This window comes from Theobroma cacao, chromosome 6 (assembly GCF_000208745.1).
Source record: "Theobroma cacao cultivar B97-61/B2 chromosome 6, Criollo_cocoa_genome_V2, whole genome shotgun sequence".
NCBI classification, from domain to species: domain Eukaryota; kingdom Viridiplantae; phylum Streptophyta; class Magnoliopsida; order Malvales; family Malvaceae; genus Theobroma; species Theobroma cacao.
The window spans coordinates 24,338,091-24,356,803 of record NC_030855.1 but is presented as its reverse complement, the minus strand read 5'-3'; the positions used below and the strand labels follow the sequence as shown (position 1 = coordinate 24,356,803).

The following is an 18,713-nucleotide window of genomic DNA, read 5'->3' as shown; positions in this document are numbered from 1 at the left end:
CTTAACTTACTAGAAAAGAGACAAAATGAAGTTTACAAGAAGCTTTTGCGATTAATTATTAATTTCATTTTGTTAGACCCAAGTCACCGTCGGATTCTAAATATAGACAAATGCTCGTCCAATAGTGATCTTTCAAGCATATGCTTACTTGCTGAGAATATACAAAACAGAAAAACTACTACTAAAGTCCGTTGTCAATGTCCACGTTAACTTCTGCGCATATAAGTAACCTTTCCTAAGCAAATCACATTGTCCAGTAAAAAAGCTCGAAGTTCAATCAGTGAGACTGCCCTGACCATGTCCACTCCTCCCCTCGGATGTCTAGGTTTCTCTTTAGTACGTAATAGCCCCATTTTTTAATTTCCATATATCATGTGGCAGTCCGTCCCCGCCCACTACGTTGGAAGCGCGTTAGTTTTCTCCTAGGAAAGAAACAACAAGGAAAGCAACATTGTTTAGGTGTGGTCGAGATTCAATGTTTTGCCGTTTTTAAGTATCATCATCAGTCTAGTATTTATCACAAGCAAAATATCTCAAATCCCGTTCTTGTCCTCCCTCTCTCTCTCTCTCCTCTCTCATCCGTACATGTACACATTTTCCTCTGTTGGCTTCTATAAACAAATAGATATATCCTGAAGCATTTGACTTGAAAACAGTATGCTAATCTTGGGGGTGAAAACTAATACATTCTCTTAGCTTGAAAACAAAACCGAGTTTGGACACCAATTGCCAAAGACGCTTCCTTATCTTCATCAATGGACTCTTTGCTTCTCCAAAATATGGCAAATTTCATTAATAACAGTACAAAAATGTTGCAGACACTGAATCAAATGGGTTTTGGGAATTAGAGGCCGTATTGAATCAAACCTAAAGAATCCTGATAGCCGATATGGTCTTTTTCCTTTGCACAGTCTCATTTGCTTCTGTTCAGGAAGCCAACCACCTTTATGAATAACTGGTAAACTACATGTAATTCCATTGAAAAGGGTCCGGCAAAGCGCGTGTTTGTTCAGAGAAAATGAAGCATGCCTTACGTGAACATGCATGACCGTGGAGGCGGGCCATGCATGATTTTCCCCATTACCATATGAAATCCCCGAAATTACCGAAACGCCCTTCCTCTCTACCATTTTTCGTTTCACGTGGGGTATTTTCGGTAAAACAGTCTACACGAGTCCCATACAAGTCAAAACACCCCCAAACCTACCCCAAATGACTAAAACACCCTTACTTGCAAGCACAAAAAAACGATAAAAAAAAACGACGACGCCAAAGATAACAAGGCCACGGACTCGACGTGTCTTTTAAGCCTCAATATATAAACAAAACAACACACACGCCTGTTTGTTTTGTTATTTTATTTATGTAGAAGACGCATTTACCAATTCTTTATATTATATATATATATATATATATATATATATTGGTTTATTATTATTTCTCTCACTTAAATTTCACTCCTTCTCTCTCTAAAACCCCTCTCTCTAAGCCCTTTTCTTTAGTTCTCTTCCTTTCTTTCTCGTGGTTGTGCAGATCAGCCCCTAAACCTTCCGTTTCTTTTTTGTTTCGTTTTTTTTTTTGGTTGTTTTTCTATGAAGAGAAGAAGCTTAGAGAGTTTTACGTGTGAGGGGATTTTGAAATTTTAAAATAAAAAGTTAGTTATAATAATAAGAAGATGACGTCGACGTCGGGAGCAGCTTCGTCTTCTAAGATTTGCTTCAATTCGGACTGTAAGGACTTGAAATCGGAAAGAGCGAGGAAGGGATGGCGGTTGCGAACGGGAGAGTTGGCTGAGCTATGTGATCGATGCGCGTGAGTTTCACTTGCACTCTTTCTTTTTATTTTTTTTCTTTTTTTAGACTCTCTGTTGACTTCGTTTTTAGCCACTTTTTTTGTTTCTTTTTGTTTTGGCTTAATTTAGTATGAAATTAAGTTTTAGTTGCAGAATTATTGTCCTTTTATGGTTTTCCCGGAGGTTAATTTGGGAAATTTTGTTCCACTTGAATTATTTAGTCACGAATTATTATTTATTGTTTAATGTGAAGTCTTGAAAGTGAATTACTGTTTGGTTTATTTCTGATGTTTTAATCTGAATTAAGCTCTTTGTGACTGTTAGTTCTGCTTTTGAGGAGGGAAGATTTTGTGATACTTTTCACTTAAATGCTTCTGGTTGGAGGAGCTGCGAGTCATGTGGGAAGGTTAGTAGAAACATTTGTTAAGGCTAATTTGTTTGCAATTATTATTTCGGTGGTTTGATCTTACCTAGTTTTAGTTTTACTTTCTTTTTGGTGAGCATTCATCTGCTTACGGTCATTCTTTGGCTGCAGCGGGTCCATTGCGGATGCATTGTTTCTGTTTACGCATTTACCTTGTTGGATGCTGGAGGAATAGAGTGCTTAGCGTGTGCGAGGAAAAATGTTGTTTTGGTGAGCATTCCAATTTCTCTTCCAGAATCATCAATTTTTGTACTATAGATTGGAATTGTCACTTTTAAGATAGGGGCTTAATCTGTTGTAGTTGGTACTTTACGAGCAGATATTCTCTTACTTTGAAGTTAAAGTTTACCACTTGAACTATATTTCCTAGTTAATTGTGTTCCTTGGCTGTGGAATATGTTATGAACCTCTTTATTTCATATTCTATATCTCAGGGATCAAATTCTTCATGGCCACCTTCTTTGCTTTTCCACCCACCTTTGTCTGAGAGATTAAAAGACTATTCTGCTAAAGGTTGGAGTCAGCTAGCTGGTTCTGGTCCTGTACCTTGGCGGCAAGCTCCCAGTTTGTTCAATTCTCCAATTTCTCAGCCTGAGTGGCATTCTAAAGTGTGCTATGAAGTTGACTTATCCACTGGCATTGACAGACTAAATGCCGACAGATTATCTACTCCTTCCCTGGAAAAGAAGAAAATTGAGGACTTTTCTGAAAGGTTAATGAATGGAACTTTGAAGCTTGGGACACGGGATATACATGAGAACGGAAATGCAGGTTCAGATTTTCTTTTCCTGTATCAATCATGGTAGTCTTAGGAAACATTATATCTAGCAACATTCATGCCTGCATATGTAAGCTGTGGATGTCTACCCTCATGCTTGCACATATATTTTGTTCTGCAAAAGTTGTCTGTGAAAACAACTAATGGGGTGGCTACTGAAACCTTGCAAACCACTTGTCGTTCAGGAATTAATTGTGAGGAGCAGCCTGGTTCATGTTTAACTAAATCTCAGCAGCCTTCTCTGAAGGAGGAGCCATCTAATCCACCATTGGGGATATCTGTGCCTTATACATCTCCAGATGAAGCAAATGGTCAAATTGGGGTTTCTGGCCCTCATCTGCGACCAAACCCCCCACCCCCGCTGGCCAAGCAATTTCATAGTAATTTACATAATGGGCTTGACTCATCTGGTGAAACTCAGATTCGTAATGGGAGACCTCGACCAGATGGCCGTGGAAGGAATCAATTATTTCCTCGTTATTGGCCTAGGTTTACTGACCAAGACCTGCAGCAAATATCTGGAGAGTATCCTTTGATTCTATGGGGCATTCTTGATAATTGGGAATGGTATTGAACATATTAGATCATTACCAATAGTAACTGATTTTGTAGTTTTAGTTTCAGATTTCTGATACATGTGTTTTCTTTATTTTGAGGCAGACCTTGTAACAGTTGATGCCACTTAAATGGTCTCTTATAGTTAATTCTGAAAGTTGGATTATAGTCTAAAACGTTACTTAAAACATTTAACTATTAGTACATATACGCTGGTCATGTACATTCATTTATTACATTAGTGCTTCTGTTAAGACTTAACCATATCTAAGTTCAAATTCTGTAATTACACCTTTGTTTGAGAAAATGTTGAGTGCTAGTGATGCTGGGCGAATTGGACGTCTAGTGCTGCCAAAAAAATGTGCAGAGGTGAGTCATTGCTCTTACCTACCCAAATTTTTTAATTTGATCAGCATTTGATAGCTTTGCAACCAAAATTTACGAATTGATGGTCATAAAAGCTTGGCAGTATAAAATTTTTGTTTAGATCAATAATCTAGATCGTTATTTTGTGGCAAGGTAGCTGATTTTGACTTTATGAAATTTTACACTCACTTAGCATCCTTCATTTTTATACTGGAAACACTTTGATCTAGTTTTGTACTGTCTGTAATTTAATGATTCTTTTCTGAAGTTAAATATGAGCCTGTGTTTGCTGTTGTATGTCTTAGTTTCTCGTCAATTGTTATCTAGATTATTTTCACTTGCTAAATTACACTCATCATGAGACAGGCCTATTTCCCACCAATATCTCAGCCAGAAGGTTTACCTCTTAAAGTTCAAGATTCAAAAGGAAAGGAATGGATATTTCAGTTCCGCTTCTGGCCCAACAATAATAGCAGAATGTATGTTTTAGAAGGGGTTACTCCTTGCATACAGAACATGCAATTGCAAGCGGGCGACGTAGGTAACAAATTGATATCACTGAAAAGTAATGATTTAGATATTTCAATCTTGTGTGCTATGAGGCCCAAAGTATGCCATGGTCAAGCTATAGCTTAATCTGTACCTCTCTTGACCTGTCAGTTTTTTTCTTTAGAAGTTTTCTGGTTTCTTTTAATCGCTGCTTGGGTTTACTGGTTCATACATGTTAATGACATGGTCTAATTGTGTATATATACGTGTTTGTGTGTATGTGTGTTGCCTATTACCCTGTTCATTTTGTTTGTCCACTACTTGTGTATTTCACACTCTCATGCATTTTATTTATCTTTCTTACCACATTGTAGCTATTTTGTATGATCCTATGATCATGTGCATGATTAGAGACTTACATCTGTTTTAACTGATAGTTATGCTGTTTTTTCAGTAACATTTAGTCGGTTAGAGCCTGGAGGGAAGCTGGTCATGGGTTGCAGAAAGGCTTCAACTGCTTCAGCATCTGAGCAGGTTGGTCTTGCACAATCATTCGTACCATCTATTCTGTTTGTGCATCTGTATGCTCTAGAGCTAAGATAACATGAAATACAACTGGTTATAATGAGGGCTTTTGTTACCCTTGTTCTTGATTCCATCTCACGATGCAATTACACTTCGATCATGGTAAAACGTAATTCATTGGTTAAGATAAATATTGTAGTTCTTTCTAAAGCTATATTTAGTTGTCGTTGAATTGACCTTTATATGGCCCCTTTTGACTCAACAGAATTTACATACATTGATATGTTTTTTCATTGGCAGGACAATGAAGCCAAAAATAGTAATGGAGTTTCTACGCATGGAGATGTTAGTGTCTCAAAACCTAAAAATGGTGATATTGCTTAACTTTTAATTATTTACAAAAGATAGCTCAGCTTCACCTAGCTTTTCATCGATCAACCAGGCTGAACTGGCAGATCCTACCTCATGGTCAAAAGTTGACAAGTCAGGATACATAGCAAAGGAAGCATTAGGAACCAAACTAGCAGTTTCTAGAAAGAGGAAGAATAGCACACTGGGTACAAAGAGTAAGCGCCTAAGAATTGATAATGAAGACCTGATAGAGCTGAAACTAACATGGGAAGAAGCTCAAGGGCTTCTCCGCCCCCCTCCTAATCATGTACCCAGTGTTGTAGTGATTGAAGGTTTTGAGTTTGAAGAATATGAGGTATGGTATATCTTTTTTGAATCTGTTTCTTTTTTAACCGGTTGTAATCTGTTGTGATTGAAGTTGCTTTTGATTGTAAGTGGCAGCGATGGAAGCAACTTCTGTTTCGTCATTGTGGTGTTTGTTAATCATTTGTTGGAAAATTGAACTCCTGTTAAATGCATTTCATGAATTTCCATGGTTGATACACCCTTGACGAAGCCATATAGGGTTGCTCAAGGACGTTTATACTGTTAGTTGTTTATGGATGCTACTAGACATCCAGAATAATTAGATGCAAGAACATTTTGATTCTTTCTCATTCTAGCCTTTTTCAGGCTTTTCTTCTTTTTTCTTTCTAAAGATGCGATTCCTATTTTCGTCAGTGATATTGTTCACTTTTCTTTTGTTAGAATGTGGGGTTTATTGTTTATAAATTAATTAATTTACCAGTTTTGGGTTGCTTATTTATATTAATTTCTTGTGTTTGTTAATAATAGGATGCACCGATTCTTGGGAAGCCAACAATATTTGCAACTGATAATTCAGGGTAAATTACTTTCTCTTGGATGCTCAGGCTTTTGTTAAATAAAAATTGATTTACTTAGTACTTGGCTATGACTTGTTGATTTCTTGAAATCTCTGTAATTCCCTTATAATATTGAAATATTCTATTGTACTAACAATGTAGTTGGTTAATCCAAATATTCTGCCAAGTCGTAATGAAAACAAAGTACAAACAGGAGTTGTCTTATAGGTATCAAGAGTTGCCCTAAACTAAGCAGAATCTCAATACATGTTTCTTGTGTCAGGGAAAAGATTCAGTGGGCTCAATGCGAAGATTGTTTTAAGTGGCGCAGATTGCCTTCCAGTGCTCTTCTTCCTTCCAAGTGGACATGTGCCAGTAACTCATGGGATCCAGAAAGGTAAGCAGTCATTTGACAGTTTTCTTTAGTTTGCCATTGGTGTCTTTGTTTTGATGCTCTGATAAACTTAACAGTCATCCACTTTTATTTATCGTCGATGTGCAAATTTGCAGTTTAGCTTTCTCAACCAAATCAGAGTTCCTTCATGTAATCCCTTCCCGCCAAACAAGAAGTCAAATGAAAAAGAACCCTGAAAAAAATTCGAGAAGCACAAAAATTTAGTTTTCTATTGGCATTGCATGAATAATTTTTTATCTACCATGCTGGCAGGTCTTTTTGTTCGGTCACTCAAGAATTGACAGCAGAACAACTGGAAGATCTGCTGCCACACTGTAATCCAGGTATATGTTGCTTGAAGAAAATCAAATACTCGGATTTGTATGACTTACCCAGAGCAAAATAGGCTTAGTTGAATGAATTGATTTCTTGATGATGATTTTTGTGTAAATGCTGATTCTTGTTGTTCACTTCCTAATGTGAAATTAGCAAATTGGTTTTGTGATTGTGATTGACAGCTGCTTCTAAGAAAATGAAGGCTGCTAAACAGGAACCAGAGAATGTAGATGCTTTAGAGGGGCTTGACACTCTTGCCAACCTAGCCATCTTGGGAGAAGGTGAGGCTCTGCCTGCTTCATCTCAGGCAACCACGAAGCACCCCCGGCATAGACCTGGCTGCTCATGTATTGTATGCATTCAGCCCCCAAGTGGGAAGGGCCCCAAACACAAGCAGACATGTACTTGTAATGTCTGCCAAACAGTGAAGAGACGCTTCCGCACCCTCATGCTGCGGCGTGAGAAGAAACAGTCACAGAAAGAAGCCGAAACTACACGCAAGAAGCAGCAACCTTCATTGCCTGATAAACTATTGGATGATGACCCTCTCCCTAGCACTAATGCAGGAAATAGCAGTCCAACCCCGAAAAAGCTCGTCAGTGAGGGTTCAGATGATGATCCTAACAGGATAAAATCCTCAACTTCACCTTTTAAAGGCCAAATTGATTTGAATATCCAGCCGGAGCGAGAAGAAGAGCTGTCACCTGGTTCAGATTCTGGCAGCATGATGAGATTGCTGCAAGATGCCACTGAGAGGTACCTCAGGCAGCAAAGGATGTTGAGCTCTGGTGTCAATAGTGATTCAACAGTTACTCAGGCACAATCCGGTGGAGGTACAGAAGGAGAAAAGACCAGCAGCAGTGTCAATCTTGGAGCCAGTCATCAAGATGCGGACAGGGACCACTCTGCAGTTTTCTCTATTAAATCGTCTGCACCCACATCAGCCACTGGGTAGATCAATGTACTACCTTATATTGACCATTAGCAAAGAATCACTGTTGGGCGGTGCAGTTTTGGTTACACATACATCCGCCTCGGCATTGTTCTTCACGGCTGTACATAAAAGAAGAGGGGGTACATGGTCGGCAACGAGGTTAAGAGACTGATAAATTTGCCGGCAGCGAGGTTAAGAGACTGATAATTTTGCTGATTAGTTTTTTCTTTTTTTAAAAATTTTTCATCCTCTCTACAGTAGTGTAAGTGCTGACCTGCTGAAATACAAGGCGGTAGGGGGGTAGGGGTTTGATGATGCAAATGCAGCCAGTGGGATAGTAGTCTGAAGCTATGTAGTTTCATTCTAGGAGCTCACCTTATTCAGAAGAATTGAGGATGTAAATTAAGTGGCTGCATGTCCTGTCAGCATAATAGAGAAATTGCATTCTGTTCATTTTATATTGTTGTGTTGCCTTTCCTACCTTATTTCGTGAGGTCAGATCAAAAAATGTGCTTAGGTGTAATGGAGTATAATCTTTCAAACCTCCAATGATTTTGATAATTTTGTGAATGATTTAATGAGGAAGGAGCAGTGGTAATTTATTGTTATTTTTTAATTGGGAGTAGGGAGATTCGAATATTGTTTTTTAGATTTGAAATTATGTATTAATTAATGGATCAAATGTTCGGATGTTAGTAATAATTTATTGTTAAGTAGGATAAAATTACAAAGAAATAGAGAGAAAAGTTTTTCATATTGATTAGTTTCTGACAATATATACATAGTTTCTGGGCTTTTATAACACCAAACAAAGAATTGGACAGCAATTCTATGTTTAGTTTAGAGCGTATTTCTTCATAGAAGCTGCCCAATTAACTTGAATTGAACAGCAACGTGTCTTTCTACTGTAATCTCAAAGTAGGTTTCGCCCATCTCTGTTTTATGAGCAAAGGGAAAAAAGCCTTTGATCGAAATTAGAGGCTGTTTTAAGGGGTGTAGAACCATGCAAAATGACGACACACTTTGAGCTGCTGCCAGTTCGCGGAGGTCAGATTTCAAGCATTCCGACCACACTTCCCCTGCATTCAGAGGGCTGGATTCAAGATGATATATGGGTCTAAACCTGGAAGGGATAGATTAAACATTGGCATTTGGCTGCTTAGAGCTAGAGGATGCGATGGATTCATGGATGGGAAAAAGGATGACCAGGTCAAACAAGCTATCTTGGTATCCACTGAAAAAGGGAGTGTCATTGATTATCCTGAAACCTACAAAAGAAGCCTTATTTTAGATTAGCTATTATTCTCAAATAACCTTGTGCCTCTAATACCTTCATTTCTTACCAAAAATAAGAGAAATCAGCCTTTGTCTCCTGGTTGGTGACATTTTTCCGTTTTGTCACCTCCTCTTTTCCTCCTAGTTCGCCAATAGCATATGGTGAAGAGGAAAGACAAAAGCCTCCCCCAAGTCTCCCAGAAACTCCAAATACGGTAAGAAAGACATTACAAATTAATACTAGATTAGTAGTTCATACAGCAGCTTCATCCATCCTGAAGCCATTGAAAGAAAAAAGGAGTGATTTATAAGGTTGTGCCAAAATGAATGATTTGATCTCGAGTTCGTTCAAGAAATACACAGACCTGAAGCAACAGGCCTACCTGGACGACATGGAAGCTGGGAATGAGAGTGTTAATCTCGATAAATTCTTTGAAGATGTGGAGAATGTGAAGGAAGACATGAAGAATGTGGAACGGCTGTACAAGGCATTACAGGACGCCAATGAAGAGAGCAAAACCGTGCACAATGCGAAGACCATGAAGCAACTACGTGCCCGAATGGACACGGACGTTGAGCAGGTCCTTAAAAGAGTCAAAATCATCAAGGGGAAGCTTGAAGCTTTAGAACGTTCCAATGCAGCTAGTCGAAGCATTCCAGGTTGTGGTCCTGGATCGTCTGCGGATAGAACCAGAACCTCAGTGGTTAGTGGCTTAGGAAAGAAACTGAAGGTTTTGATGGATGATTTTCAAGGATTGAGGTCAAGAATGCAATCAGAATATAAAGAAACAGTGGAACGCAGGTATTTTACCATCACAGGGCAGAAGGCTGATGAAGACACGATTGAGAATTTGATATCGAGTGGTGAAAGCGAAAGCTTCCTGCAAAGGGCCATCCAGGAACAAGGAAGAGGTCAGATTATGGATACCATATCCGAAATTCAAGAAAGGCATGATGCTGTTAAGGAGATAGAGAAGAACTTGATCGAACTCCATCAGATATTCCTGGACATGGCTGCCCTTGTGGAAGCTCAGGGTCACCAACTCAACGACATCGAAAGCCATGTTGCTCATGCTAGTTCCTTTGTCAGACGAGGTACTGAAAACCTTCAGGAGGCTAGGGAATATCAGAAGAACTCAAGGAAGTGGACGTGTATTGCAATACTTGCTGCTGCTGTCCTCATTTTTGTCCTCCTTTTCCCACTCTTACCAACAATTATAAATCTCTTGTAGGAAGTCAAAAAGGAATAAAAAAAACAAAAACGAAAACAAATTTTTCTCTTCTTGAGATGTATTCTGATTTTCAGCCTAACAAAATTCAGTTTAGTTCGTACATAGAGCAAGTTTCAGACACCATTTGTTTCTTCTCACATGAGAAAACAGTCCTAGACAAAAGTTTTTCACATAAAAATAGCACAATTAGATATGGAAAGTTGGGGAAATTCCTTCAACTTGGGGTGTTCTTGATTCTTCTATCCACTCATAGTTGGAATCCAACAAAGTTAGGGGCCAATCACTATGGTGAGGTGATTTTGTGCGACAGAATCCCACCAAGGGAAGTTTGAGTCAATATTATTGCGTGGGTGGTTACAAGGACATATCACCCACCTTTAAACAGCTGTTTGACATCCCTTTTTGAATGAAATTTCACTGCTTTTCTTTTTCCTTGTCCATTTAATCTAACAAAAAATCTTTGGTACACCCAGTTCATTTACACTACAAGTGAAGGCCTCCAATCCGTATGTCCGAAAATAGGCTTGCCTAATCTTCCATTAGACAAGAATATTCGTACCCCTTGGGAAATATATAGAAAGAGGCATTCAGAATCAGCTTGATCTCAAGAAAGCAAGCACCAAAGGCCATTTACAATCTTAAACAACCCTATATGCTGGTGAAGGAGTGGAATTGCAGTCAGAAGCCTTAAGGGTGTTCCTGTAAATCCTGTCACTTTCGGTTTTGTTGTGTGTGATGGTGAATGAGCTGTGGTTGTGATGCTGGAAAAGAAAAGGAATGATCCGAGATAAAAGTTCACTGCTGCCTGTACTGTTCTGGTTCGCTGGTTTCTGGTTTGCAGGTGTAGATATGGATGGTTGGTTTCGATTACAGATTGATGTTTTGAGTAGCTTTGCATCACCAGAGTTTTAGTTAGGTATATGGGTTGCTTTAGTTTTGTACATGGAATAGGGGGTTAGGTCCTTCCACCTGCATTATATCAAGAGCAGGGGGACTGTTTTTGTCTGGTTTCGTTTTATGTATACGTCTTAAAGGACTGCAGGGGGTAATGTGTGGAGGTAGTTCAAAGGTATATTGGGGGGTATACCCAGCATATTAGGGGTATACTGACCAACATCCTTTGTTCTGGACCTGCAACCTGCTGATGTTCTGAGTAAGGGGAAAATTTTAAAATTTCATTCCCATTGAATTAATGAAATCTAACATATGACTTTCAAAAAAATTCTTAAACAACCCTATAGACACAAGGCAGAAATAAATTACACCAAAAAACCACATCAAGCAGTGGGAGAACTTCCTCATACTCAACAAACACACAAAGGAAAGCTGGAAAGGCCAATCTTAACTATCTCCAGTCTACTCCCTGCAAGTCCAGAACATGTTAAATCAAACACAGAGAAATGCCTCATTTCTTAAGCCTTGAACTGCAGAATTTCCTGTACTTGTGTTGCTTTATTCCATCTATGAAAAATGAATGCCAGCCCTTGAATCGGATTATAATTGGATTCAAAACTTTCACTCAGCTATGTTGGATGGACAATTAACATATAAGACAATAATCACTCAGGCAAGATGACAACAAACTGCCATGGTGAAAAACCATTGGCGAATGAATATATTAATATTACAAAACCAAATCAATGCACAAATTCATTCTCATAGAATGACACCATAAACAATTTCTCCATAATCAGCACATAACAGAAATCCAATCATTCCCAAAATGTATACACTGTTACCAAAGTAATAATCCTTTCCAGATATCTCTGGGAATCCAAGAGTTTGCAGCACTAAACAAAAAAATACTGTATATTGGATTACTTCAAGTACCAGCATTAGGCAAAGCTGCCATAAATGAATTATATGAAGATTCCAAGTCAAAGTGGAGCTGCCTAGCTTGCTGCTCTGTTAACTCATCTGCTGCCCCCATCTTCGACAACCTTGAAATCCATTCCTTCATCTTTGTCTTCCCCTCGAAATCAGGGGGCAAAATACTAAGCTTATTAAGTGATGCTGAGAGGTCAGATAAGAGAGGATGCACTTGATCAACCGCCACCATATTGAGTTTCAATGAATCCATGGCAGTAATAAAATTCTGCACACATTCAGCCACAATGGCAGCTGAGGTAGTAGCAGAAGCAGCTGCAGCAGCCCGGTGCTCCACAGTGGCAGGCACCCCAGAGGTCACCAGCCGATTTATAGCAGCCGGGCAGTCCATTTTATACGTATCAGCAAAGCGTTCAATGCTAGGGACCGTGTCTTTCAGCGTGGAAGCTAAGGTTTTGAAATGGGCAATAAGCTTTTGGCACTCAGTTTCATATTCAGATGATGTAATGATATCCCTCACATAAGCCTTCTCAAGCTTCTCTGTTGCTTTGATAATGGCATAAAGCTCAGCAAAATTCTCGTACATTTCTCTCTCGCGCTTGTCGTTCCATAGCTTAACCTCCATTTAGGCAAGACTTGATATATTATAGTGAATAAAAGGGTCAACTTGGGATAAAATAGAATGGTGTTTTGAGTTTTTGAATTGGAGGATTGGAGAAGAGAACGGGACACGCGCAAAGAGACCTAAACTTTATTCACTGTGAAACAATTGAATCAATAAAGAGAGAAAACAGCTAATCAGATTACTATTCGTTCATCATCAATCAAGATTCTATTTTTCTGCAAATCACATAATCCCAACAAATATTAAAATCGTTAAACAAAACGAAAAAGAAAGATACCCAAAACGAAAATCATCAACTTTATAAATTCTTCATCATCAAACATGGAAAAGATCAAAACTTTAACATTGTTCTCTACTTCTATCTGATTCCCTAAGCAACCGAACAGAAAACCAACAAAAGATAAAACGCTAAGAACTTAACAAAGAGACGATCAAGAACAAAAACTTGCAAAGAACCCAATGAAAACTTCTTACCTTAGTTCATCCCAAAAACGAGTAAAGCCCTAACAGAATTTTATGTTCACGGTGCCAAATTATAGGAGAAACGAAAATTAAGAAAAAAAAAAAGGGTCGTCTTCTTATATTATATATACATGTAAACAAATAAATAGCTATAAAAAATATATATAGAAACAAATAAATAAGAAATTATGAATGGTGTGGGGGAGAATCGGCAATGACTTACAAAGAAGTGAAACGCGGCTTCGAATGTCGTGCAGAGGTATGGTGTTGCTTGCAGCAGAGAGAGAGAGAGAAACGGAGGGATTGCGTGTGGGGTGGAATATATTATTGGGTGCTTACGGCATCTACGTGTAGCAGTTGGGAATGACCCTGACAAGTAAAAAGCTCCCCCTCCCTCTCCCTTCCCTTCCCCTATTGTACAATGTGTAGTCAGGTTGTAGGATTGCCCTTTTTTTTTCCTTTTTAACCAATCAATCAAATCTTATTAAATTTTAACATCATAATTTATAGATTTAATATTTTAAAAATTAAAAAAATTATTTTTATTATATTCAATCAAATTAACAAATAATTAATTATAATTAATAGGAACATTATATTTTATGTCACTTAGTATTGATATAATGATATTATTATATGATATTTTCATTATAAAAATATGATTGCATAGAATAAAAGAATTAAAATGTTATTTAAAATTTTTTAAATAATTTAAAAGCTTTTTAAAAATATTATATGTAATTTATATATTAAACTAAATTAAATGACTTTTAAAAATAAAAAATTTGTCTACATTTAATTTGAACTTAAATTTAAAATTTTAAGTAAGTTAGTATTTGAGATTTATAATTTTTTCATTTTTTTAATTTCTTAACATCAATTATTTATTGTTCTAATTTTATTTTTTTTAAGTATTACCATATATGAGTTCGAGGAAGAAAAAATTAAGCATTAAGTAAAAGAAATTTAAACTCGGAAATTGCACAATGGATTATTTGAAGATGGGCCATGAAGGATTAATAAGAGCCCATTTATATTGGTTGTTATAATCCAATGGACCACATTCAATGGGCTATTGGGCCCATTTCTCAAATCTTGAAGAGGGTTAACCAAACCCGATTTGAGTCCTAATTCCTGAACTCAGTAAACCACTGGTTCAACTTACATAAAGACCTACGGGATCCTTAATACGACACCGTCACTTAACTCTTCTTTTTGGGCGCCATCCCATCCCTTTCTTTCCCTTTCCCTGCTCCAAATCGGGAGTTGCCCCCAAAATTCTTCCTCCTCCTCGACCCAGCAATTCTCTCAACTCGATGAACACTAATAGGGCCTTCTTGTAATCGACTGCTATTCATCGAATTGAAGCACAATTCCCAAATCTAATTTTTTTCCCTTTGTTCAGCAACGTACAACACTGCCGAAGTTTTCCACTCAGGTCAGTAGAGCATTTTCTGTTTAGGGTTTAATCGTTTTCTTCTTGAATGTCGCTGCCAAAGGAGCTATATCCATCCCAAGATGATCTTCTCTACGAAGAAGAACTTTTGAGAAACCCATTCAGTTTAAAGCTGTGGTGGAGGTATCTAATAGCTAGATCAGATGCTCCTTTCAAGAAAAGATTTATAATTTATGAACGAGCTTTGAAAGCTTTACCGGGTAGTTACAAGCTTTGGCATGCTTATTTGCGGGAACGTCTTGAAATTGTTCGGAATTTGCCCGTCACTCACCCTCAGTATGAAACCCTTAACAATACGTTCGAGAGAGCGCTTGTTACAATGCATAAGATGCCTAGGATTTGGATAATGTACTTGTTGACATTAACGGAACAGAAGTTGATTAGTAAGACACGTAAGACGTTTGATAGGGCGCTCTGTGCTTTACCAGTGACTCAACATGATAGGATTTGGGAGCCTTATTTGGTTTTTGTGAGTCAAAAGGGTATCCCCATTGAGACGTCTCTTAGGGTTTACAGGAGGTATTTGAAGTATGATCCTAGTCATATTGAGGATTTTATTGAGTTTTTGGTGAATTCAAGTCTGTGGCAAGAAGCAGCTGAGAGGTTAGCATCTGTTTTGAATGATGATCAGTTTTATTCGATAAAGGGTAAAACTAAGCATAGATTGTGGTTGGAGTTGTGTGATTTGCTAACAACGCATGCCACAGAGGTCTCGGGGCTCAATGTGGATGCAATAATCAGGGGTGGGATTAGGAAGTTTACCGATGAAGTTGGGAGACTTTGGACTTCTCTTGCTGATTATTACATCAGAAGAAATCTGTTTGAGAAGGCCAGGGATATTTTTGAGGAGGGAATGACAACAGTGGTTACGGTTAGGGACTTCAGTGTCATTTTTGATGCTTATTCACAATTTGAAGAGAGCATGGTGGCTCTCAAGATGGAGAGCATTGATTTGAGCGATGAGGAAGAGGATGATGATGTTGAGGAGGATGAACACGAAGAAGACATCCGTTTGGACATTGATCTGTGCAAGTCAAAATCCAAGTTTGAGAAGCATATATTTAAAGGGTTTTGGTTACATGATGATAAGGATGTAGATTTGAGGCTGGCTCGGTTAGAGCATTTGATGAATAGAAGGCCAGAACTGGCTAATAGTGTCCTTCTGCGCCAGAATCCACATAATGTGGAGCAATGGCATCGTAGGGTCAAGTTATTTGAGGGGAAGCCCACCAAGCAAATATTGACATACACGGAGGCAGTTAGGACAATTGACCCAATGAAAGCTGTCGGGAAACCCCATACTCTGTGGGTGGCTTTTGCGAAGCTTTATGAGACTTACAAAGATCTGGCCAATGCTCGTGTCATTTTCGATAAAGCTGTCCAAGTAAATTACAAGACTGTTGATCACCTGGCAAGTGTATGGGCTGAGTGGGCAGAGATGGAACTGAGGCACAAGAATTTCAAAGGTGCACTTGAGCTGATGAGACGTGCCACAGCTGAGCCTTCTGTTGAGGTCAAACGTAGAGGTAATCCTTGTTTCTGTTGCATGAACAAATGATATCTGAATTCAAAGTTAGGTTATTACATTCCTCTTGGCATGCATAGCTTTGTATCCTATTCTTTTCCATCTCAGGGTCTTTAAACCCTTTTTTTGTCTTTTTGAAAATAATGAGACCCGTGTAATCTGTGGTAAGTAAGGAAAAGAGATTATATTAAAAGAATCATTTTTTAAAAAATTATTTGGTAACTTATCTTCAATCTTATTAAGCTTTAGGAGAAAAGAAGTTTAATTTTCAACCATGGCTTATTTCTGGAACTAACGAACTCATGATCCTTTGGTCTATTTTGTCGTTTGCAGTTGCTGCTGATGGAAATGAACCTGTTCAGATGAAGCTCCATAAATCCTTAAGGCTCTGGACATTCTATGTGGACTTGGAAGAAAGCCTGGGTACTTTGGAGTCAACACGAGCAGTCTATGAGAGAATACTAGATCTAAGAATAGCTACACCGCAAATTATTATAAACTATGCATTTTTGTTAGAGGTGAAAACAGTTCTCCTGTACTTCTGTTTCTGCATTCTGTTAAATTTTTTCCTTAAATGGTTTGATGGACTAACAACTACTATGCTTTTCTAACTTGTGCAGGAGAACAAATATTTTGAAGACGCTTTCAAAGTGTATGAAAGAGGTGTCAAGATATTCAAGTATCCTCATGTGAAGGATATATGGGTCACATATCTGTCAAAGTTCGTAAAGAGATATGGGAAAACAAAACTGGAACGAGCAAGGGAGCTTTTTGAGCATGCTGTTGAAACAGTATGCACATTATGATTTTTTTAACTAAACTGTATATTTGACTTGAATGATGCTCTGAATTATCAATGATCTATGATGCTGATTTTAACATAAATATTTCCTCATTTTTATCAGGCACCTGCAGATGCAGTAAAACCCCTGTATCTTCAATATGCAAAGTTGGAGGAGGATTATGGGCTTGCAAAGCGAGCTATGAAGGTCTATGATCAAGCAACTAAGGCTGTTCCAAATAATGAAAAGCTTGGCATGTATGAGATTTACATTGCTCGTGCAGCTGAAATCTTTGGTGTTCCAAAAACAAGAGAAATTTATGAGCAGGCAATAGAGTCTGCTCTTCCTGATAAAGACGTGAAGACAATGTGTTTGAAATATGCAGAGTTAGAAAAGAGCTTAGGAGAAATTGATCGTGCTCGTGGAATATACGTATTTGCATCTCAGTTTGCAGATCCACGCTCTGATGCTGATTTTTGGGATAAATGGCGAGAGTTTGAGGTGCAACATGGAAATGAAGATACCTTCAGAGAAATGTTGCGGATTAAACGGAGTGTTTCTGCAAGTTATAGCCAGGTAAGCCTTTTTTTTTTTTCTTTTTTTACTTTCAGACAACATAAAAGCATAAGTTAAAAGACAAATGGTGTCCAATATTTAGCTCTTCTGCTTTCAGAAATGACACTTGTTTGGACAAATGGAGATAGTAGGTTGTCACTGTTAATAACTATTGGAATATCGCTGAAATAAGTAATGGCATGCATTATGTATTTTATGATAAATGTCTGAAGTTTTCAATTGCTGCTAACTACTGAGTTTTCACATTGTCATCAGTTATGGTCTCTAGGGTAAAATGTCTTAACACCTTTATTAGTATATGTTCTCTATAGATCAGTTATCATCTAAAGACTTGATTCTAGTTCCTTTTTCGTTCTGCTGCTGGCTACCTTGACAGGAAGCTATTTGTGTTGGTGTAAATCGATAGATGTTTCGGAGTTGACATGCATTGCTATATCAATTGCATGTATTAGTATCTGATTTTATACTTGTTCTTGCATTATCAGGAATGCTTAAGTTGAGACTTGTAACTCTGAACTCCAGATTCTAACTCTCATCGTTTCTGTTCTTCCAGACACACTTCATTCTACCAGAGTATCTGATGCAGAAGGATCAGAACATCGATGAAGCTAAGGAAAAATTGAAACAGGCTGGTATCTCTGAGGATGAAATGGCTACTCTTGAGAGGCAGTTGTTACCTGCAGCAAATGACAGCTCTAGAGAAGTAGGCTTTGTGAGTGCTGGAGTCGAGTCACAGGCAGATGGAGGGATGAAAACAACAGCAAATCATGAAGATATTGAGTTGCCTGAAGAAAGTGATTCTGAAGATGAAGAAAGAGTTGAAATTGCACAAAAAGACGTTCCATCTGCCGTGTTTGGAGGTCTTGTACGGAAGAGAGAAGACAGTGACAAAGATGGAGGTGGAGGTGATGTCTCAGCTGCCAACGACAAAGATGGTGAGAGCCGTCTGGGCGCACTTGAGCGAATTAAAAGGCAGAAGCGAGCTTAAAATTTGTGTGCCATATTTTGAGCATTTGTATATTTCGATCTAATCTATTAAGTTTTGGGATTCTTTCTTTCATTTTAATATGGTCTACACTATTGCTGGTGAATCTAAGTGACAACTCTAGAGTCAGGTTTGCTTTTAACTTTAAAGTCATCAACAAC

The 18,713-nt window shown here is 38.1% G+C and overlaps 4 protein-coding genes across 5 annotated transcripts; 3 read left to right on the top strand and 1 right to left on the bottom strand.

Moving 5' to 3' along the window:
* Positions 1,454 to 8,415, top strand: LOC18596944 (B3 domain-containing protein Os07g0563300). Its single transcript, XM_007025714.2, has 14 exons — positions 1,454 to 1,812; positions 2,117 to 2,198; positions 2,328 to 2,426; positions 2,651 to 2,987; positions 3,180 to 3,519; positions 3,822 to 3,918; positions 4,282 to 4,456; positions 4,859 to 4,938; positions 5,230 to 5,274; positions 5,372 to 5,635; positions 6,115 to 6,164; positions 6,427 to 6,540; positions 6,811 to 6,881; positions 7,056 to 8,415. Exons 1-14 carry the CDS (start codon positions 1,676 to 1,678, stop codon positions 7,826 to 7,828), a joined length of 2,664 nt encoding a protein of 887 aa, XP_007025776.2. The 5' UTR covers positions 1,454 to 1,675; the 3' UTR covers positions 7,829 to 8,415.
* LOC18596943 (syntaxin-124) lies at positions 8,489 to 11,320 on the top strand. The gene has a single exon (XM_007025712.2). It carries the CDS (start codon positions 9,406 to 9,408, stop codon positions 10,312 to 10,314), a length of 909 nt encoding a protein of 302 aa, XP_007025774.2. The 5' UTR covers positions 8,489 to 9,405; the 3' UTR covers positions 10,315 to 11,320.
* LOC18596942 (vacuolar protein sorting-associated protein 28 homolog 2) lies at positions 11,904 to 13,612 on the bottom strand. Of its 2 annotated transcripts, none has more exons than XM_018123269.1 (2): positions 13,452 to 13,612; positions 11,904 to 12,899 (listed from the first exon to the last, which is right to left on the bottom strand). In XM_018123269.1, the coding sequence occupies exon 2, from the start codon at positions 12,764 to 12,766 to the stop codon at positions 12,137 to 12,139; it is 630 nt and encodes a 209-aa protein (XP_017978758.1). In that variant the 5' UTR covers positions 12,767 to 12,899; positions 13,452 to 13,612; the 3' UTR covers positions 11,904 to 12,136. The 2 variants fall into 2 exon arrangements, with proteins under 2 accessions (XP_017978758.1, XP_017978759.1); XM_018123270.1 differs by lacking the exon at positions 13,452 to 13,612 and adding an exon at positions 13,241 to 13,431.
* LOC18596941 (pre-mRNA-splicing factor SYF1) lies at positions 14,427 to 18,694 on the top strand. Its single transcript, XM_018123199.1, has 5 exons — positions 14,427 to 16,210; positions 16,543 to 16,727; positions 16,830 to 17,000; positions 17,115 to 17,567; positions 18,121 to 18,694. The coding sequence occupies exons 1-5, from the start codon at positions 14,713 to 14,715 to the stop codon at positions 18,553 to 18,555; spliced, it is 2,742 nt and encodes a 913-aa protein (XP_017978688.1). The 5' UTR covers positions 14,427 to 14,712; the 3' UTR covers positions 18,556 to 18,694.